The 19780-nt window shown below is 44.6% G+C and overlaps 1 protein-coding gene across 1 annotated transcript in view; it reads right to left on the bottom strand.

Annotated features, from left to right (window-relative positions):
* Nucleotides 1-11897: 11897 nt before the first annotated feature.
* LOC309577543 (vascular endothelial growth factor receptor kdr-like) overlaps nt 11898-19780 on the bottom strand; it is a 120826-nt gene continuing 112943 nt past the window's right edge. Inside the window, exon 30 of the mRNA XM_082289654.1 lies at nt 11898-16895. Coding sequence (XP_082145780.1) covers nt 16691-16895 — 205 coding nt within the window. The 3' untranslated portion in view covers nt 11898-16690. The remainder of the gene's footprint in view (nt 16896-19780) is intronic.

Below are 19780 nucleotides of genomic sequence, written 5' to 3'. Positions count from 1 at the left end.
GGGATGCCCAGGGTGGGGCTGTTGGGGGGTCCATGCAGGGCCAGGGGTTGCACTGGATGATCCTTGTGGGTCCCTTCCAGCTCAGGACATTCCATAATTGTATGGGAGCGAGATTTGTTGAATGACATCTATTGACCCCTTCCTCAAAATGCTGTGTACAAAACATTAATCACAGCAATTTCCTTGATGGCTTCTTGTCCCCTGGAAAAGATGGAAACTCAAAACCCATCAAGAAGCTGATTTGTAGAGCAGTTCCTGAGCACAGTACCTTGCAGTTGTGGTAGTTCCTGCATCAATGTGCCTGGGAAACTGCCAGATTAATACTCAGCTTCTTGGGAGACTTAACAAAATGGCTGCGATCATCAAATGTCTCCAGACACTGCCTTCCCTGCTGGCCTTTGGGTGTGGAAAACAGCAAACCCCTGGGTCCTAGGAGAGGCAGGCAAGTATCAGAACAGCAGGATTATATCTGGATTTGGGTGTCATCCCTGCCTCTGGAACCAGATGATCTTCAGGGGCCCTTCTGACCCAAACCGTTCCCCAATTGCTCACCTGTATTTTGAGAGAAAATCTGAGCTGTGCCCCACAGAAACAGTCCTGAGCTGGCACCAAGCTCTAGGAATGCCAGAGTAGATGATATTTAAATGGCTTTGTGAGTGATTCCCTGTGCAGATGAGATTTTCTCCTCAGTGCACCTCTTCCTTTTGTCTGCTTGACTTCAACACAAGGGAGGAAAGAATTGAATCAGAGAAAGAGCCTTAGGTGTGGGATTCATGCCTCAAGGATGCATTGCATCATTCCCAGTACTCCTGCCTGTGTTCTTCCATGTGCTCTTCCGTGAGCAAATGGTGGCCTCCAGTTTTAAGGAATCATCTTCTGCAAACCTTGTGTGCATCCATGTGGGAATACAGAGGAAAAGGGAGTGCATGGTGCTGGAATTCTGCAAATGCCCCTCGAGTGTTCCAGATCAGGGCACTGGGATGGGTCTGGATTATTACAGGTTGTACAGACACTTCCCACTGCACAGAGTGGAGCACTCCCAGATGCTTCTGAGAACGTTATTTCTTCACTGTCAGGATGTGTAGATGAGAACTTTTAGTCCTCAGTTCACAATGACTGTTTTGAAGTTGCTTGTTACATGAGAACACAGGATTCAAACCTGTCCAAAAGAACTCCTTGTTGCAGCTGCTGCTACATTTAATACCCAGCATTTTCTAGGACCACAGGTTTCAGAGAAAGGTGCACAAAGCTGCCAATAGGGTGAAAATGTAATAAGCAACTTCTGGGAAATTTTTTCTCATGTTTTCTGACTTTGAATCCCAATGGGTTTTTATTTCTCCTCTAATATTGTATTTCTTTGACCCCTTCTAAATGTGGACATTCTAATTACCCACACAAATGCTCAGCTCTCCTTTGGCTCTTACTGAATTCCTGCAGGTCACCAGCCCTGGCTCATAATTTCATGAGTCACTGCTGAATATGCACAACTGTTGGGAGTTAGGACAGCCTGACCCTCAGCTTCAGCACTCTTCGGAGAGGTTATTTCACAGCAACCCTTCCCATCACAGGCCCCATGCAATTTTGTCATTATCTGGAATTATAAATGCATTTATTGGGTAGGAACAGCAACCAGTAATGTGTCTGTACCTCTCACTGCCCCTGCCAGTTTTCCTCTTCCCAGATTTGCTCCTGGAAAGCTGCAGGTGGAGCTGATGCAGTCAGAACCTTTCGCAGGATCTGGGAAAAGGAGGGGTTGGATTGAAATTACTCTTCAAACACGATCAAACTGCTCTGGAAGATTGTTCTGGCACAAGTATTAATCTGTATTAGCGTTAATGATATTATTAATGAGGGGACAGCAAGAAGCTTAGAACCTTATCTCTACCGTATAGAGCTATAGATAAGAGGATGTAAACCTTGCTGAATGACCACTTCTCCTCCTCCATAATCCACAGCTTCCACTAGAAGCTTTTCACTTCATTTCCAAACACTGAAAACACTGCTTCAGAGATGCTCTTGGCTATTTAGGGACACGGAGTTATTTTAGACACATTTGAATCCTGTGCCCTGGTCAAAGGACTGGCTGACCTCAGACTGTTGAATTTCTCTTTTGTTTGTTTATGGCAACCAATTCCCAAAGGCAAAGCCATTGTTTGGAATCATTTGCTGAGTAAGTCCAGAGCCACAGAACCAAGCTGATAAATAGAAGCCACTGTATATATTCAGTATATTCCTATAAGCTCCCAGTGCAATGGATTCACCTGCTGAGCAGCAATTGAGAGAGTTTCCAACCTGTGATCCTGGAGGGATGAGCAGTGTGTGCACTGAGGGTGACAGTGAATTGGGTATTACCCTTCAAGAGTAGTTTCAATTAAGTCTTTGAAAACAATCTATTTTCCTGGTGCTTTTCAGACTGAAGCATTCTTCTCTACAAAATTCCTTACAGAAAACTGGGTATTTTTCCCTGCTCTGGAATGCAGCCTCTTCTGGAGAGCAGAGTGGTTTGAATTACTGAGTGGCACTTCGAGTAGAGCAGGTGAACAAAATGGTTTTAACTCGAAATGCAGGAGGAGGGAAAGCAAAATAATCCCTTAGGGTTTAATCCTGTGAGGGGCAAAAGGAAATTCTTTGAAGTCAGACAAGACTTATTTGCTTGTTTGTGCTTTGCAAGGCCAGGAGGGACCTTTAGGTCATGGAGACTGTCTTGGTGTGTGACAGAGCTTGGGATGTGCAGGGATGTGCCAGGTGGAGTTCATTGGCCAAGCCTGGCTCCAGCCAGGGAATATCCAGGACCAAATGAGTTGGGATGTGCAGGTGGGCAGTGTGCAAAGCCATGGCCGAGGCAGAGCTGGTGGCTGCCACTCCCCAGTGGAATATCTGCTGTGCAAAGCTGGATCCCAGTTTTCCTGCTGTTCCCAGAGCAGTTTGCTGGGGTCACTCTGCCATTCCCTGCAGTCACTGTGAATCCTGGGAAAAGCCAGTGCCACCAGGGTATGGATGGCCTGGGGGGCTTGTTAATCCCCCCCTGCACTGGGATGGGAATGGAGCTGGGAGTGCTGTTGGAATTTAGCTGAGACCTCATTTACTCTACGTTTTATGAGCTTATAACCTTAACAAATCTGTAGGAGCCATTTACTGTCAGAAAGATAAAACTCCCATTTGTAGACTTAATATTTCAAAAGATTCCCTTTTTTTGGTCCCCTTTGCTACCTTTTTATAGCTCGTAAAGAATGATTTGGTTTTCTGGCTTTGTTTCTGTTGTAGTTTATGAACCTGCCAACTAATAAAATTTCAGGAAAACCTAATTCCATTGAAAAGTTCAATTCGATTTTTTTTTAATAGGAATTTTATTTGAACACCCTTGTCTTAACATAGCTGCCAGCAACATGAGCAGTTTTAGGGTTTGTTGGAGAACACATTTCATTTCTCATTCCAAAGATGTACTGGATTTCAATAATTTCCAAGGGCAGGAGTGGGTGCTGAAATGACAAACTGCAGTTGCCTGCACAAAAGCCTCCAGGCACCCTCACAAAAGCATTGCCAGCAAGAAGATTGCAAACAAGGACAATGTGCTTTGGAAGTACTGTGGGAGTGAAGGAAAAGATTGGAATTCCCTTGCACCCATTCCATTCTTGCTCAGTGGACACCAGGCTTCTGAGCTAATGAATTAGGCAATGAATTTTAATGTAATGAATTAGATAATGAATTTTCTGTGCACAAAAACTCTTATCAAAGCCAGGAATTTCCTGACTCATCTCAACAGTGCTGGCATTTTGGGAATCTTGAGAAAGGAAAGGATCTTTGCCTCTAGTGGAATTTTGAAATATTCTTTTACACAGCAGTTGGCTCTTGGATCCATCTTAGCCATGGTCTTGCTGCAGCGAGAAAAGTTTATAAATGACCAAAATCTGTTCCAATACCAAAAAGCAAGAAAATAGATCTGAGGGAAACCAGTTTTAAGGGGGCACCTTCCAGAAAGGTGGCAAGTCCTGATCAATAATATTATATAGAGAGCTGAGTGCATTTATCCCAGTCTGAACCGACTTCTTAATTCCAGCTGGAAATTCAAGGAGCAATTGTCAACCTCTGTGCCAGGAGCCGTGGGGAAGAGACCAACCCGAGATCACAGGGCTCTTTGAACGCCTTCAAACCTTCCCATTAGCACTCAAATGAGTGTGGCAGAAAGGGAGCTGGATCTCAGCGTTTCCCGGGGCTCCCAGCTCTGTTGCTGTAATTCCTCAGCTGTTTCGATGAAGTGGGCTCAGCTATTGTGTGGCGGGGTTTGAGGCTGTCTTGTCAGAGGCAGAGTTCAACTGCAGTGTGACAAAGGGACTCTCTCTCCCTTTAAATGTGCATTGAAGTGGCTGGGATGAAACCTTACACTTTTCCCTAAAAAAAAAAAAGTCAGTTATCCAATTCTCTGGATGGATTTTCAATCCTAAAAACATCAGGATTTGAAGGTCTTCTTCTCGAAAAATCCAGCACATTCTTATTTGCCTTCTGCAAGTCTTCTTTAAAGGACTTTTCCTCTGCAGACATCATCTAACACAAAGCAAAGCTTCCCCTCCACAGGCTCTTTCATGTGAAAAGCTACAAAAGTCTGAACAATTTAATAAATCCATACCCATAATCCATAACTTTTCCAGGAAAGAGCTATGGTAATTTCTCCTTTCTGTGAAGATGAGTGCCTCACTTTACAAGTAGTGTCTACTCTGAATTGATCAAAGTTGATATTTTACTGATTTTTAAAGTTTCTACACATTTTCTCAGCCCTGTAAGACATGTGAAGCAGTGATGATGCATTGAAATGATTTTGCAAATGTATACACATTCTTATCTGTGTGGCAAACAAAAATATTGAAATATGAAGTGTCATTATAACATTTCCAATCGTTCTGTGAGCAAATTATGTTCACCAGCAAATGTAAATATTGAAGCTGTGTTAAAATTTCATTGACTCTCTTTGCAATCCCTTTCATCCCTCATTAAAATGGAGCCCTAAGAAGCACTCTTTGCAGGCATATGTGACAAACTTCTCCTGGGAAGTGGTTTTCTTTCAACTTCACACAAGAAATGTTTCATATGATGCTTCCTGTCACTTTTGAGAACGTAGATTTTAAAATAAAAGTACAATACTAGTTCTTCCTTTTATGGGAGTTTTTCTTTATCTCTAATGTATCTTATGCTCATTTCCTCTGAAGAATCATTCTGGAAAAAAAGAAATTTTCCTTTATGGCAAAAATTCAAGTTTAGAACTTTTAATTTCTATCAATAGGAGCTGGTTTTGCCAACCTGATTCCAATTGTCTTCTTCCAGGATCACTTCCCTAATTTCATCCTGCTATGACTTCACAATCACTTTTGATGATGGGGACAGGAATTAACCAGCTGCAAAAATTCTGAAAGCTGGGTTTTTACCTGTTCCAAAGACCACCTGGGCCACGAGTGGCCTCTCCTTGGTCCAGACCTGCCCTGATCTCCTAAACTTTTCTGTGCCTGGTTTTTTTTAGGAGAGAATCTTTTGCTATCAACAATAACCAGAAATGTGCCTGATCCCTCCAGAGCAACAGCAAAGACCGGGCCCAACACAAATGGAGTAACTGGGAATGATGAGCTGGACTCTGAGGTGTGGGAATATAAACCCCAGCAAATGCAGCCTATGCAGTGTTTCTGCCCAGATTTCAGGCTTCCATTGAAGAGTCTTTAAAAAGAAATGAATCCATTTTGGGATTGATGCTGTCCTTTATTGGCATTTTTCATATTTTTTGAGATAACTCGTGCTGTGCTCACAGAATGTTTTGCAGCCTTTGTCTGCCTTTAAAGAAAATTGAATGTGCTTCCCAACACTGTAATTTGGTTTGAATTTCCTAAATTTCCCAGCCTCCAAATAGAGTGGGGAACTAAAATAATGAAAAACTCGAAAGCCAGGCTGTGGTCTGATGGGCTGCTTTGGTTTGCTGCCTTTGTGGGAGCTGTTTGTGGATTTCCCTGCAGAAAAGAAGATGGCTAAATCCATGGTAATGATGGATTCCCAGATGAAGACCCGTCTTCCACAGCACCGTTTGGGGCACTTTGCATGGAACCAGGAAAGGAAGGAATTTTCTGAAGGACAAATTGTGCACTGAATCTGAGGGAGTCAAGTGATGTGACTGTGCACTAATCCAGGTATCAGTGCAGCTCTGTCTGGTGGGTGTCAGGGGGACTTAACTAAATCCTGGATGGTGCAAAATTTATTAATGTCACAGCACCGAGATCTTTCTGTCCTTGCATGGATTTTCCAGCTCCCAGGAGGACTCTCCCTTTTCAGGTCTTTTCCCATTGTATCAGGCTGGAGTAGGGCAGCATGAACACAGTGTGTAGACTGTTGCACTTCTCTTTACTCACAAACTACTCAGTGAGTAGTTAGTGTTTAAGCCCATTAAAATATTGCTCTTTACTGAATGGGGTTAAACCAGAAAAACAGATGGGTGTTAGTCTTGCTGAAATAAAGACCTCCCTGACACCTGTGTACTCAATGAACTCTATTAATAAATAGATTACTGTTAATTGTACCACCCTTGGGATAATGTTAGGAGGAGGGAATTACTGGGCATGATTTAGGGCAGCACTACAGTACATTTTTTTCTTCAGAGAGCTGCAATCTACTCGAGTCCAGAGAAAACTTCTGCCTGTATTTTGAATAGGTCAGATTTATTCCTGGGTACATCTGGAATCTGGTTTTCTCTTGTCAGCTGGGAATTTTCTTTCTTCCCTTGACTGAGATGAATGTTGGCTCTCAGGGACACAGAGCTGCGGGGTCAGTGCTTCTCTGTGGCTCTTTAAGGAGATTTGATGCAGGACCTGGCCCCAGTAAGATGCAGGTCTGTACTCCCAGAGCAGAGAGAAGCAATGTACCATGGCCAGCTCCAGAACACCTCCTGAAGAACAGCACCTTTTTTCTCCTCAGTTCCTGCCTTTTCCTTCCTGGAAGGAAATAATGGTTCAAATGCAAAGAAGAAGAAGACAGCCTCACTTTCCTTTGCAATCTGTTGGCACATCCCATTTATTACAACATCCTGAAGGCATCTGGGATCTCACAGATTCAAATATTAACATCAAGGCCAAAGAGTGTTTCATCAGCACAGGAAAATCTCATTCAGCAGAGGGATGCTGAGTCAATAGGTGTCAGTGTCTGAGCTGGCCATGAGTCATCCTGACAGAGGAGGAATTGCTGCTGTAACCTCCAGTGCAGTTTGGATTCAGAAACAATCCATCACCCAGGCAAGGAGTGGTTTGTGATGGCCAGATTTGGATCCAGCTCTTTCAGTGCTTGGGGAGATGAGGGTTTGGCTCCACTCCACCCTCCTGTCCTTCTCTCATGGGGCTGTACAGTCGTGTCACACTTTCATCTTGATGTTGTGTCAGTAGGGGCGTTTGGTGCTTGTTTCAGAGGCTTTGGGGAAAGAGAGGAATGCAATCCCGTCCATCCCAGATGTTTCAGCAGACAAGATTAAGGAACCCATTACCTTGAACCCCACATTGCTGATTCTCACCCCCTTCCACCTGCTCTCCTTGCCTTACCCTGCTTGTCTTTGTGGTTCTGCTCCCTGCTAAGATGGCTTGTGACATTCTAGCTTGGGGCGTAAACAGTGCAAGGCTGGCTTTGAAAAATATACATGAATAAAAGGTCAAAACTCTCCCAGAAAATAATAAAGTTCTTGGTTGGTTGTTGGTTTGGGTTTTTTTTTTCTGTTTTTGTTTTGGTTTGGGTTTTTTTTAACGCAAGTTATGAAAAACAAATTAACCTTTGGGATTTTGAGGAATTCACTGTGACAATGGTCCAGTTTAAAAATAACAACTGCTGCTCCAAGATGAGTGTCCAGAGATGCCAGGTTTGTTCTGTTGGCCCTGAGGATCACTAAGTGTGTAGTCCTAGCTTTAAAAAGTCATGCTAATATTGCTCCTCCTGGAAGGGCAGAAGGCACAGCCCTACATGTGGGAGTTCCAGGGATGAGTTTTCTTCAGTGGCAAAGCAAGGACTTCATTATGCTCCTGGTGTCTTTGATCCTGCCTGCTGTCAGGTTTGAATTTTTGTTTAACAGTGTTACAGGGGAAGAAAGAAAGACGAGGGAAAAGGCAGACATCACAAAGTTTTCACAGTAACAACTGTGAGCAGAAAAAGCCGTGGTAAAAGGAGAAACACTCATCATGTCTGACTCAGACAAGGATCAGTGTGTTATTGACAGGTGCTTGGGCCTCTTTCCCCCACATGACATCAGAGAGAAAAATTCCTGCTTCATCTGCAAAGGAGAAGACTCAGGTTTTAAAAAACTTTCTATAATGACTTCAGAAATTTGATGTGATTTTGGAGACTGGACTTTCCAGAGGATCATGGCATTATGAATCTTGTCCCTGAAAGAGATCCAGGAAATGGACAGTTCACAATTAATAGAGTGGACATGATTAGCTAATGTCTAATATCACTGTTTAGGTGTGATAAATGCATCAATTCTGCCATGAGAGAACACTGAGTGCTGTTTGTTGTCTGACAAGCGAAGCAGAGGAGCAGGAGGGAAAAACAAAAGGCACAAAAGTCTCTATGAAGCTGTGAGATAAAATTGCCTGGGAGTTTTCTTAGAAAAGCCAACTCAGGCTTGTTTTTACACAAGAAGAATGTCATTTGTTTCGTTTTGCTTCGCTACGTGACATCATCTTTTGTCTGGATGCAGACAAAAAAGTCATTAATTATTAGCAGACTCCACTTTCCACTATTCCCAGAGTTCTGGGAGGCTCCAGGTGAGTCACCAACCCCATCTCTACCGTTTGGAAAGGCCGGGCCTGTGTGGCTTGGGGGTTATCCTGGTGATTTCACTGCATGCTGGGATAAAACAATGACTCAGGCTTGGCTGGAAGGGACCTCAAGGGGTCTGAACTCAACCCCCCTGCAGGTCTGGCCCTGCAGTAAGCCCCAAAATGTGTCACAGAGAGGGTTTAGTCCTTCTCAAGGATTTGTCCTTCTCAAGGATTTGTCCTCAGTGAATGTCATAAGGTTCCTAATGTCACTCTTAATATTTGAAAGAGTATTTTTGCCTTTGTTTGGATGGGCCAGATCACTCTGAGTGAAATCACTGAACTGACTAAAGCACCTGTGGAGCTGCAGTTTGCCCTAAAAGTATGCAAGAGATGGGCTTAATCCTGTAGTATCCTTACCATGGAGTTAGCCAAGAGAGCACCCTGTGGACATCTATTCCTGCCCTTTCCTACACTGAGTTTACAAGCATTACTCATTTTTCACAGAGTATTGTAGGTTCTCACTTCAACCAAAGCTCCTTCCATGTGCTCACAGGGCTCAGAAGAGCTGACAGAATAACTCCATCTCTTTATCTCCTCTGTGGTCAACTCACATTCTGAGGAATAATCTCTGTATCCCGAAGGTGAACATTTTAAAGCTCAGAGGAAATACTTCTTCTTTACTGGGTGTTATTTCTGCTCAGTGAAGAAGAGGCTGGAATCAGCCCCAGGGGTTCTGTGTGGATCACGTACTCAGGGTGAGCATCATGAGTGACAAACTCTTAGGAAGAATATGGGAGGCTCTCCTAATTTATTTCATTATCCTGACATTTGGCATTTGATATTATGACAGCTTCAGTCCTGTTACTTCCTGGGAGCCACAGCCCTCTCTGAAAGGCTCCTTGAGGAAATCTGGACCAGGAGTATTTAGAAACCATGTTACTCTGCCCTTGTGGTCCGAGCAGATGTGGAGTAAAGCCCTCAGTGACTGCAGAGATGAGAGGAACAGACAGGTCTCACTTTGTGCCTCAGTGCACCTGCAGAGAGGTGAAGTGAGCTGCCACAGCTGTGATTCCCTGAGCTCTGGCTCCTGAGCCCCTGGAGGAGTTTAGAGAGAGCAGTTTCTCCTCTCAGAGTTTTAATGAATCTCATCAGGCTGTAGGAACAACTGCCACTCATCACTGACTATGCTGACAAAAGAATGGTTATTTTATGGCCCTTGTGGGGCTTCTCCCACTCTCCACACAGAGCCAGCTCATCCCAGTGTAGGCAGCAAGGGATTTTCTGTGTGCCACCAAAACTGGCCATGGAATGTGTGCTGGGAGCCTCTGGAAGCTGTGGGATACTGGAAGGTTCTGCCACAATGTTATCATCTACTGCTTGTGGCCTCAGTGTGTCCAAAGCACTGAGAATGAACAGCATTTTCTACTCTTTCTAAACCTTTGCACTTTATAAACCCTCTCAAGTGACGTCTGAGTATGGGAGGAAGGAAAAAGGACTTGACTGGAAATCAGCTGGATTCCCTTCTCAGCTTTCTAATGTCACCACTACCAAATCTGTTTATCTTAATCCTAAATCTTTCTCCTGCTAGTCCTTATTTTCTCCTGGGATTCTTATCACCCAAAGCCACCAAGCTTCTATCCTTTAGGCTGAGATTTTCTGATTTGGCCTCTCTACGTGCTGCTGCTATAAAACCAAAAATCTTTTCCATCCCATCCAGCAAAAGTAAGGGATGGAGAAATTACATCTCCTGACCGAGACCTAAGAGCAAAGCTTCCATTTCTGCATTCCCAATGTTGTCCGTTTTCCACAAATTCCTTTCTGAGCCTTGCCATAACAAGGGTCCCTTCCACAAGTGGAACTCAAGCTGGATGTGATTAATAATTCACATTTAGTGCTAAAAGCAAATCAGAGTTAATTTTGTATATTTTGCTTCCCCTCTTTAATCCGTTGCTTCGGCGGGAAGGCGGCTCCGCAGCGCAGAGCTGGCGGTGACTCATGCCTTATACAAGGAACTAAAACATTCTTTAGTTTACAGAGAAGAATGTTCCTGCTCATTATGGGGATGAAAGGAGATTGCTGCATTTCCAATGACATGTATAATTTAGACACTTATTTCTAGGACTGTTTGGAACAGGGAATGAAGAGAAGCTAAAATGTTTGAAGGGACTTGAGTGCTTCATAGTTTTTAATGTGACTGGCAAAATACACAGCCCGATAACTTTTAAGGCTGCTAATGGAAGAATGGCTCTGAAACTCTAACACACTTCTTTTTTCTCTTTCCTAATACCAGTATTTTTTTAAAGCCATGAGTAGAAACTGGTATTTGTCAGTCTGTAAAATAAAAATCTTATTTTTTTTTTTTCTGCTGGTAGTTACCCGCTGTGCCAGCAAAGTGGAAAGAGGAATGGGAAATGGTATTCCAGAAAAACCAACCAGCTGGTGAGGAAATGGCAGCAGGTCTGCTGCACTTGGATGGAGCTGGGAGATTTTTTCCTTTGGCATTCTGAATGTTAAACCTTCACTACAAAAGGAGAGCATGGAATATTCTCTATTTCAACAGCGCAGAGTTTATTCAAAAGAGAATTCAGTAACATATTGGGTAGTATTTATTTAATTGTGTTCTTTTTAGAATATTATGGCAAGCCAAATCCAACACAATTTCTGGAATTTTGAGGCTGAACAAGTCCCAAATGCCCTCATGCTCTGCAGATTATCTTCACAGACTTCTGTACTTCCACGCTTTGGTGACCGTGGGCTGTCCTTAGAAGGCAGAATTGTGATTCTCTCTTCTCTTTCAGTCCCATTTATTGAGATATTTTAGAAGTAACCAGACACAATGTCTGTGCTCCATGGGCTGTTCTTGGCAGCAGCTGGTTTGGTGCATTTCTCCAGCAAATTGCCCATTTTTTTTGGAGGTCTGTGAATCTTTTAAGCAAATGCAGTGGACAGTTCCCTCTGAGCAGGGAGAGCGTGGCAGCCTCTGTCCTGACTTTGGAACCCCCTGTAGAAATTTGGATGAGATCTATGCCTTGTAAAAATCTCTCAAAACTGTTGCATTATTTATTTTTATTCTGCTCCAAGGACAATGCTTTTCAAACCAAGAGATGACACAAAGGACCCCTGGGCTGTATAAATATAGAATCTTTTTATTTTTTTGGTTAATAGATACAGTACAATTTTTGACTACATAAGAAAGCATTGTTTTCAGTGCATACATTCTTCAGACAGACAGGAACATGGCAGACAAACATTCCTTGGTGGTTTGAACATGGCTCTTGGTTTATTTCTGCAAGTCCCAAGTTCCTGGCTTTTCCCAGTTTTCCTTAGTTTATTTCTGTAGGTCCCAAGTTACTGGTTGTTTCCCAGTTTTCAGTGGCTGCTTTGACAACTCAAGGTCTAAGGAAAAATGAATTGAGTACTACCAGGAGAACAGGATGCTGCTCAGTGCATCCCACACTGATCTCCCTGTAACCCTTGTGGTCCCAGCTGACACAGGCCAAGCTTCCCATTCTATATTCACAAAATATGGACATAACAATGTCAAACAAACCACCCAGTGCTTGGGCACAACACTTCCATAGTCCCCTGTACACTGCCTGACTCCTGAGAGGGTCAAATCCCAAACTCCTCCCTGAATTTTACTTGTGCAAGATGGTGCTGGTGCCATGACTTTGGCAAAATTCTTTCTGTTCTTTTGTGATGTAGCAAAAACCCAGGAAAATGGATCCCAGCATTTGGCCATTACATTTTCAGGGAAGGAGAAAAGAATTATTGCTGCCTTTTGTGGTTTTTATTTACTGTATGATAAGAAAAAACTCCAGGCTGATCTGTGAGTATGATACTGATCCTGAGCAACTCCTGCATTCAGGGAAACCTGATAACGCTTATCTTGCCCTGTAGCTATTTGCTTGCAAACAGCTCCTGGTGTGCCCAGTTGGTGCTGGTGGGATTTAGGGATCCTGGAGCCCAGCCCACATCCCCAGAGCTGGGAGAGGCCAGATGGAATCTGCAAAGTGAGACAGGACGTGAAGGATCAGTGAGGAGATAAATCACACTTGCAGTGTACAGGAGAGCAAATCCAATGAGAGAAACACCTGGATACTCTGGGCTGTCCTGGGCATTTGCCAAGCAGGTGACTGGAGAGAGGGTTTGTGTCAGTGGATGTCAAGTAGAGCAGCTGGGGGCTGCAGGAGCCCTAAATATGTTCACCTGCAGCAGTCAGGGGTTTGTTTAACACCATTACTCAGACTTTGAGTTTTATCTGAATTCCTTGATATCCCAAGAGGATACTGTGGGCTCAGCATCCTGCCTGGAACCCCCTTCTTGTGAGGATAACTTGGGAGAACCTTGCAGAAACCTCATTGTTTGAGGAAAGGACTCTGGGAAAGATCAGATTCACACAGTCACCAGCCTTCATTTTGCTCCAGACACCAATATGGAAAAATCAGTAGATTAAAAAGCTTCTCCTGTTCAGGGAAGGACACAAAGAGACTTCCAGACAAACTAATATAAACTAGTTTTCCATGGCTATATAGTGAGTATTGAATGTGAAAAACGCTTTAGGTTATCTAGTTCAGCCCCTGCAAGCACAGGTTAAACAGCAGTCAAACCATCCTACACCTGATCTTAAGGAAAAGGCAGAGCAAAGCAATCCAAAGGGACTGGGAGGGCAAATAACAAGAAACAGATGAAAAGCAGAGAAAATAGGAGACAGGAGATTGTTACAAACACCAGCCTGGACATGCAGGTGAAGGCACTTGGACACCTAAGTGGGAGGTGATGGAGAGGAGGCAGCACAATTCCATGGAGAGCTCTGAGCTCCTCTGTCCCAATTCTCTGGACTTCCAAGAGCACAAAACCAGTAGGAGGGAGCACCAAACAAAGGAAACGAAGGAACATGTTAATACAGATCCCACTGAGCTCAGGTTAGAGAAAGCAGCTGGCAGACAGGAGTTGAGTAAGAATCCCTGAGACGTCTGAAAAAACAATAAACATCACATCATTTAAACAGTTTACCCCTTCTGATCCTCTAGCCAATCCACCAGCCTCCAATTAAAACCCAGGCAGTGGAAATCCCTCACCTTTAACATGAGCTGCACATGGTGACACATCCAGGAATGAGATAAACCTGCCAAATTCTTCCAGATTCCTGTTTCCTAACTGAAACTAAATAACGAGGAGAGTAAGTGAGAGGCAGAGAGACACAGCCAAGAGAGCTGCTGTGCCGTGGCACTAGTGGGGCACTGTAAACTGGAGCCTGGCCTGCAAGCATTAGTGAAATGTTTAGTACAATACTTAACTCTGTTACATGTGGGTATCTCTTTCTCTTTGGACTAAAATGTTACAAATTTGACCATATAAATGAATCACTATATTTGTTGCTAGGGGGTACACTATATACATCGTTGGAAGAAGAGAACAATAATTAAATTAAGGGAGGCAAGAGAAGGACAAACAAAATATTAGTAAATAAAATAGAAGACAATATGTTCAATAATACTTTTCAGGCAATACTTTTGCTTGTTACATTTACTATAAGGAGGAAAATATCTTCCACTCAAAATAAACATTGGAAACAGCTGCCCAAACATCAGTCAGTCCCTTCCATCACTGGACACTCGGATCTGCTCAGGACATTCTCGATTCTGCCACTGCAGAGGAGCCCTCAGATTTGGGGGCTGTCAGTGCAACCAGGGGTTTAAACATCTCGAGCCTGTGCCCTGTTTCACCATCTCAGGTGGCACAGAAAGGCTGATGTTTGTTACTGAGAGCCAGAAGGGCCCTGGCTCCCCACAGTCCGCTGGGCTCTGCTCCCCAAACGCGCTCCTCAGAGAAACCCCTGCAGCTCATCCTTCGGAGAGGGGGAGGCCATGTGCTCAGCTCACCCAGCAGTTCCCCATTCTTCCACAAAGCACAGAGCACACGTGCAGGTTTTGTTCCTACATTTCCAAGTTCATAAGTGAAGGTTTTTCAGCGCCCTTTTCTCACCCTCCAGCTCAAGGTGCAGTAACAAACTGAGGCCAACTGAGTAGCCAGCTGATGCCATCAACAGCAGAGCCACACACACTGTCTGCACCTGCTTTTCCTTTGCCTCATCAATAATTTATTTCCACAAGAACTGATTGATTACTTGATCAGAACTATAGGTAACTAATAAGTGTTTGATGAAAAACGGATCCAATGAGCTTTCTGGGGCTCATCAGAATTCTTTCCCAGTAGTTTCTTCTCTTCTATGACCAGCTCTACTTAATACATAGGTACTAAAATACAAAGCAGTGCAAAATGACCATAAAGCAACTACAGCCCACACCTATCTACAGGTGCACTATGAGCAGGGGGCTCTGGAGGGACTGCAGGTGATTAATAAGTGACTTTGAAGTCAAGGAGAAGGAGCAGTGCAGTTCCCCAGAACCCATCCTTCAGATGCTTGAGCATTCACAGTTAACGTGGTGTGGGGTTTGGAGATTTGTTTTCCCCTTTGATAATACCTGAGGCTTGTTTGTGATTCCTCCAGCGTAGCCCACTGCAAGCACTCATCCAGAAAAGCTTCCTTCGCTGCTGCGAGGGTGTGCAGCTGTCTTTGCCAAGGTAACATCATCATTTTGCAAGGGTTGGATTTCATCCCCCTCTAGTCTGAATCATGAAGAAAAATTCTTTTTCCGCTGAAGAAGTCAAATCAAGGAAGGAAAGGGAAGGGCTGTGCAGAGCTTGGAGGAAACTGCACAGGGAGCCACTTATAGATCAGTTTGTAACTCAGGAGGTTACAGCCCTCGCTGCCAATGAACGTCTTGCTCGTCCTGGCTTTTTCTACTTGCAGCCTGGAGAGCTTTCCCATGAATCTCTCACATGTGAGAATTTGTGATCCTTTCAGTCCTGCTGCAACAAAAGCTTTGAATTACCCTGACCCCAGGAAGGGATTTGAATGTGATACCAGTATGTACCTTGGCAAGACAGTCAGAGATAAATGCGCGTCACATGGGCTTGCTTAGCACGGGCCAGTATCGCCAGGGTCAAACCCTTGGGCACCCACCACAGAATCCAGAGGAAATGCTTTTTTTGTGTGTTGCTTTAGTAAATAGCCTGTGTGCAGAAAGGAAACATAAAAATGCTGCTGCCCTGCTGGTGCCTCAAGGGTGTGTGTGAGTTTTTGTGTAACTCTCGTGCTGGTAATGAGAATTTTCTGCACATTTAAGCAAACGTGTGCATGTCAGCTGGGAAATTCTGTTTGAGTTAAGAAGGTTCTTATTTAAGGCAGTGATTTTGTCTTGCAACCATCACAGATGCATCTCCAGCAAGGTTCCCTATTGCATGTCTGCTGAATAAACTGCTGTTTGAACAAGGGGGAAGCCCAGATCAGATTTAACCACACTGTGTGTCCTGCTGGCCCAACAGAGCAGGCACACAGGTACTCCCAGCTTGCTTTGGGCCATACCATCTTTAGGAGTGTATCCTCTGGGCAGTGGAAATTATTAAATCCAAATTGCAACCAAAATATCTTGGATTTCAAAATATCCTAACCAGTCCCTGCAGGATGTGTGCAGGGCCAGGAGCTTGAATCTTGTGTTCCCAACCAGCTTGGCATGACCCTGATGGAGTGAAGTGGGAATGCAGGAACCTGTGGATCTGCCAGCGCCAATGAGCAGCCCCAGCCAGGGGCAAGGAGTGGCAGCAGTTCAGGGTTACAGCTCCTGCTGTGACTCTGACAGACAGAATGTTATTAATTCACTGCAGATCTTGCAATAGGCCTTTAAAGAGAAGAGAGAAGATGCCCTTAAATTGTTTCTAATCACATTCGAGATGTGCCAGAAGAAACAAGTGAAGCATTATCCTGGCAGAATTCCCTTCTGTTTTACCCAGGCTCCCCGGAGGCACAGGAGAACCTGGCAAGGCTGAGGTGCAACCTGTGCTGGGGGCACTGGTTACACTGGGGGGGCCGAGTAGTGGATGACGGAGTTGTAATCCGGAGGAGGGCTGTGGCATTCCAGGTTGGGATCCATAGGGAGCAGGACAGAGTCTTCCAGGGGGAACTCCATGGTGTCCTCTTCCACCTGCACTGCTGGCTGGTACTTGACTGTCTCGTGGTCAGATAGGATGGATTCCTTGCTCCTGCTCACAGCTCTCCGCCTGTTGGGAACAAACATTGGGATGTATCCACCCTGGCTCCGTAATTACTGGGCAAAATTATGTCTTTAAAAAGTAAATATATAAAAATGTCAATTTACCTCTATGGCACTGTGCAAGACAGTGACATTTTACTGACTGGATGAAGGAACTGAGATAGATATTTTAAATAACTCAATGTTTTAAAAATGGATATAGGAGTAATTTCAGGAGCTCTGCTTCCCTGTCCTTTCAGCTCACCACATTTCAGTGCACTACAGATCTCTTACTTGTAAAGGCACCTGTCCTATACATACAGTAATATCCTCCCTCATTGTTCTGACACAGGTCAGTAAAAATTTGACTTTTCTGAAAGCAGAACTGAAAGCTATGACTTTTCTTGAAGCATAATAAGGGATGAAATACTGAATAATCTCTGACAGACTCTAATTTAAACCGATACTGAAAGCAAGAGTGTGCATTGAACATGCTCAGGCAGTGCAGGGCAAAATCCCTTTTATACTCCCCAGCCCTTTAACATTCCTGAGCCAGGGGCTGGTGAAGGGCAGTGGTTGCAGCATTGCTGTTGCTTTTATCTCCTGTCTTCCCTTGTTCCAGGTGATGGAGGCATGGGGCAGAGCAACTTCCATCACATGGAGCAGCCTCAGGGTTAAAAGCAGGAGAACCCTGAGAAGATTTGCATCACAAGGTGACTTTGAGGAACAGCACAAGGGTTGTGGAGAACTAAAAAGGTTCTTTCTGTCATAGGCTGCCTTAAAAATAATGTTCTGTCAACCTTGGTTTCTGCCATCTGAGCAATTCATTGGCAGAGGCCTGGATAATTGAGGGGTGATTCTCAACAGGATCCCAGTGTGAGAATGGCTTTTGAGCTGCTGCACTTCGCTCAGGAGCCTTTAACTGCAGCTCTTGGGAAGGAACCTCGGTCACAGACTTATCCCAGCACTGCTCAAGTGTCAGTTCAGAATGACTTGAATGTGCCTGGGAGAATTAAAAACCAGGCAGTGCCCAAGCACTTCGTGTGTGTATTTCATGTGTGTTTAAAGTAGTATAAAGTTACATTTTAATGACCCTAAACCAAATCCAAATAGTCAACAGTTCATCAAATAATTGTAGAATTCATGACACTCATTTTACTGGCACTGCTGCAGCCCCCAGCAGCTGCTCATGGGCTCACTGGGGTGCTTTAGGAAGAAGGCAGAGCCAGTTCCTGCTCCAGGGAACAAACAACAGCCAGGAGCCAGACACAGCAACTGGAGGGAGGGGAGCCAAAGCCATGAATAGGAAAATAGCAGATCCAGGACAGGAGCTCTGTGTGTGTCTTGTTTTGTGGTGGCACAGCAGAGAGCAGGCTGGATGGTCACACAGCTCCTTTCAGATGGAAAGGGTAAATCTGCCCTGCTGGGTTCTGCTGCTGGGACTTTACAAGTTGTGCTCCCTTGCCTCTGAATCTGGAACCTGTCAAAAGCATCAGGTTTCCCACAAGCTGCAGGTATTGTCACTGGCTGACAGAACCAGTGTCACTATATTAAAAAGAAAAAGAAAATCAGGATTTTTTTCTGGTTCTGGGAAGATCCCAGGTGTTCAGAGCACTGGCTGGAGTAGCCACTGGTTTCTGCTCTTTGCACAGCCACAGGAACAGCCTGTAGGCTCCATCTGTGAATTATCTACCCCTGCAGTTCTCTGCTGTGGGGGAATGTGTGGTGATGTTCTGTACATCAGTCACGAAGCTCTTGTGCAGCCAAATTCAGCCATAACACACAGCTGCAGCTCTGCTCAGCTGCAGTGGGACATGGGCTGTCTGATTTTAGGTGGGATTTTAGTGTGCTGGGCTGGCTTTCCATGGCAGGTTTGCATCTCCAGCTTTGGGAAGTGAACCTGAGCTTTAAGAGCCAAGCCACCATGTCTTGCATGTCTAGAATGAGCTTGGGTTCTATGATTTCTGCAGTTTATAGAGCAAAGCTGCTGTTCCTGTGCTTTCAGAACTGCACAAGGCATTGGAACCAAACCTGTGCAGCAGCAGAGCAGAAATCCTAAAATAAATAATAACCCTGAGAACTTCAACAAAAAATGTAGCGCCCTCTGCTTTCACAACTAAGCTTTTCCTCATTGTCCAGAGAAAAACACGAGTGGAAACTCCTTTTGTATCCTGGACATTTGGCAGCTGTCCCTTCTCTACACACACAGCTCATCTGCAGACAAACTCTTCCCTGGCATGAGCAAAGGAACCACAGCTTTGCCTCACTGTTTATTTATGGAATTCTCTTTTTGTTGCTCACTTCCATTGACTCGTGTCAGACAATTCCGTGGATGCTCCAGCTTCCAATTTGCCAGGTATTAAAGCTGTCACTGGAGACAGGGAGAAGCTTGAAAGTATCTGTTGAACTTGGCCCCAAATCTGCATGTCTCTGAGTTATTAGGGTTTGGTTTGGCCACACAACGGGAAATTTTCAGCCCCCTGCAGACTCCCAGCAAGTGTTCCTGTTGGGTTCCTGCCCCGTGGGTCAGGAGATCGGATATCTGGGAATAACTCCGCCTGTTGCCGAAATCAGGCTGGGCTTTGAAGGACTCCTAAATGCTGCCATCTCCTATCTGCTCCAAGCACAGAAAGCTGATGAATTAGGTCAGAAGGAAGTTGTGTCATTTGCTATCTAATGGCAGACCAAAATGCAATTAACTTCCAGTGCTATTCCTTTAATCGAAAGGCATTTCCTAATGAAAGCTCTCCAAGGGGCTTTGCATTTTTCCCTTTCATGGTTCTGCCACTGACATTGGCTCTGCTCTGCATGTGCAGATGCTGCTCCAGGGGATGAGGCTGCAGCATCCCTTTTTCACCTGCCCTTGGCATCTCAGAAGCTGCCTCAGCCCCTCAGAGCTCAGCCTTGCCTGGG

This window comes from Coloeus monedula, assembly GCF_965178545.1.
Source record: "Coloeus monedula genome assembly, chromosome: 12".
NCBI classification, from domain to species: domain Eukaryota; kingdom Metazoa; phylum Chordata; class Aves; order Passeriformes; family Corvidae; genus Coloeus; species Coloeus monedula.
The sequence above is the reverse complement of the archived record's forward strand: the minus strand, read 5'-3'. Positions and strand labels throughout refer to the sequence as shown.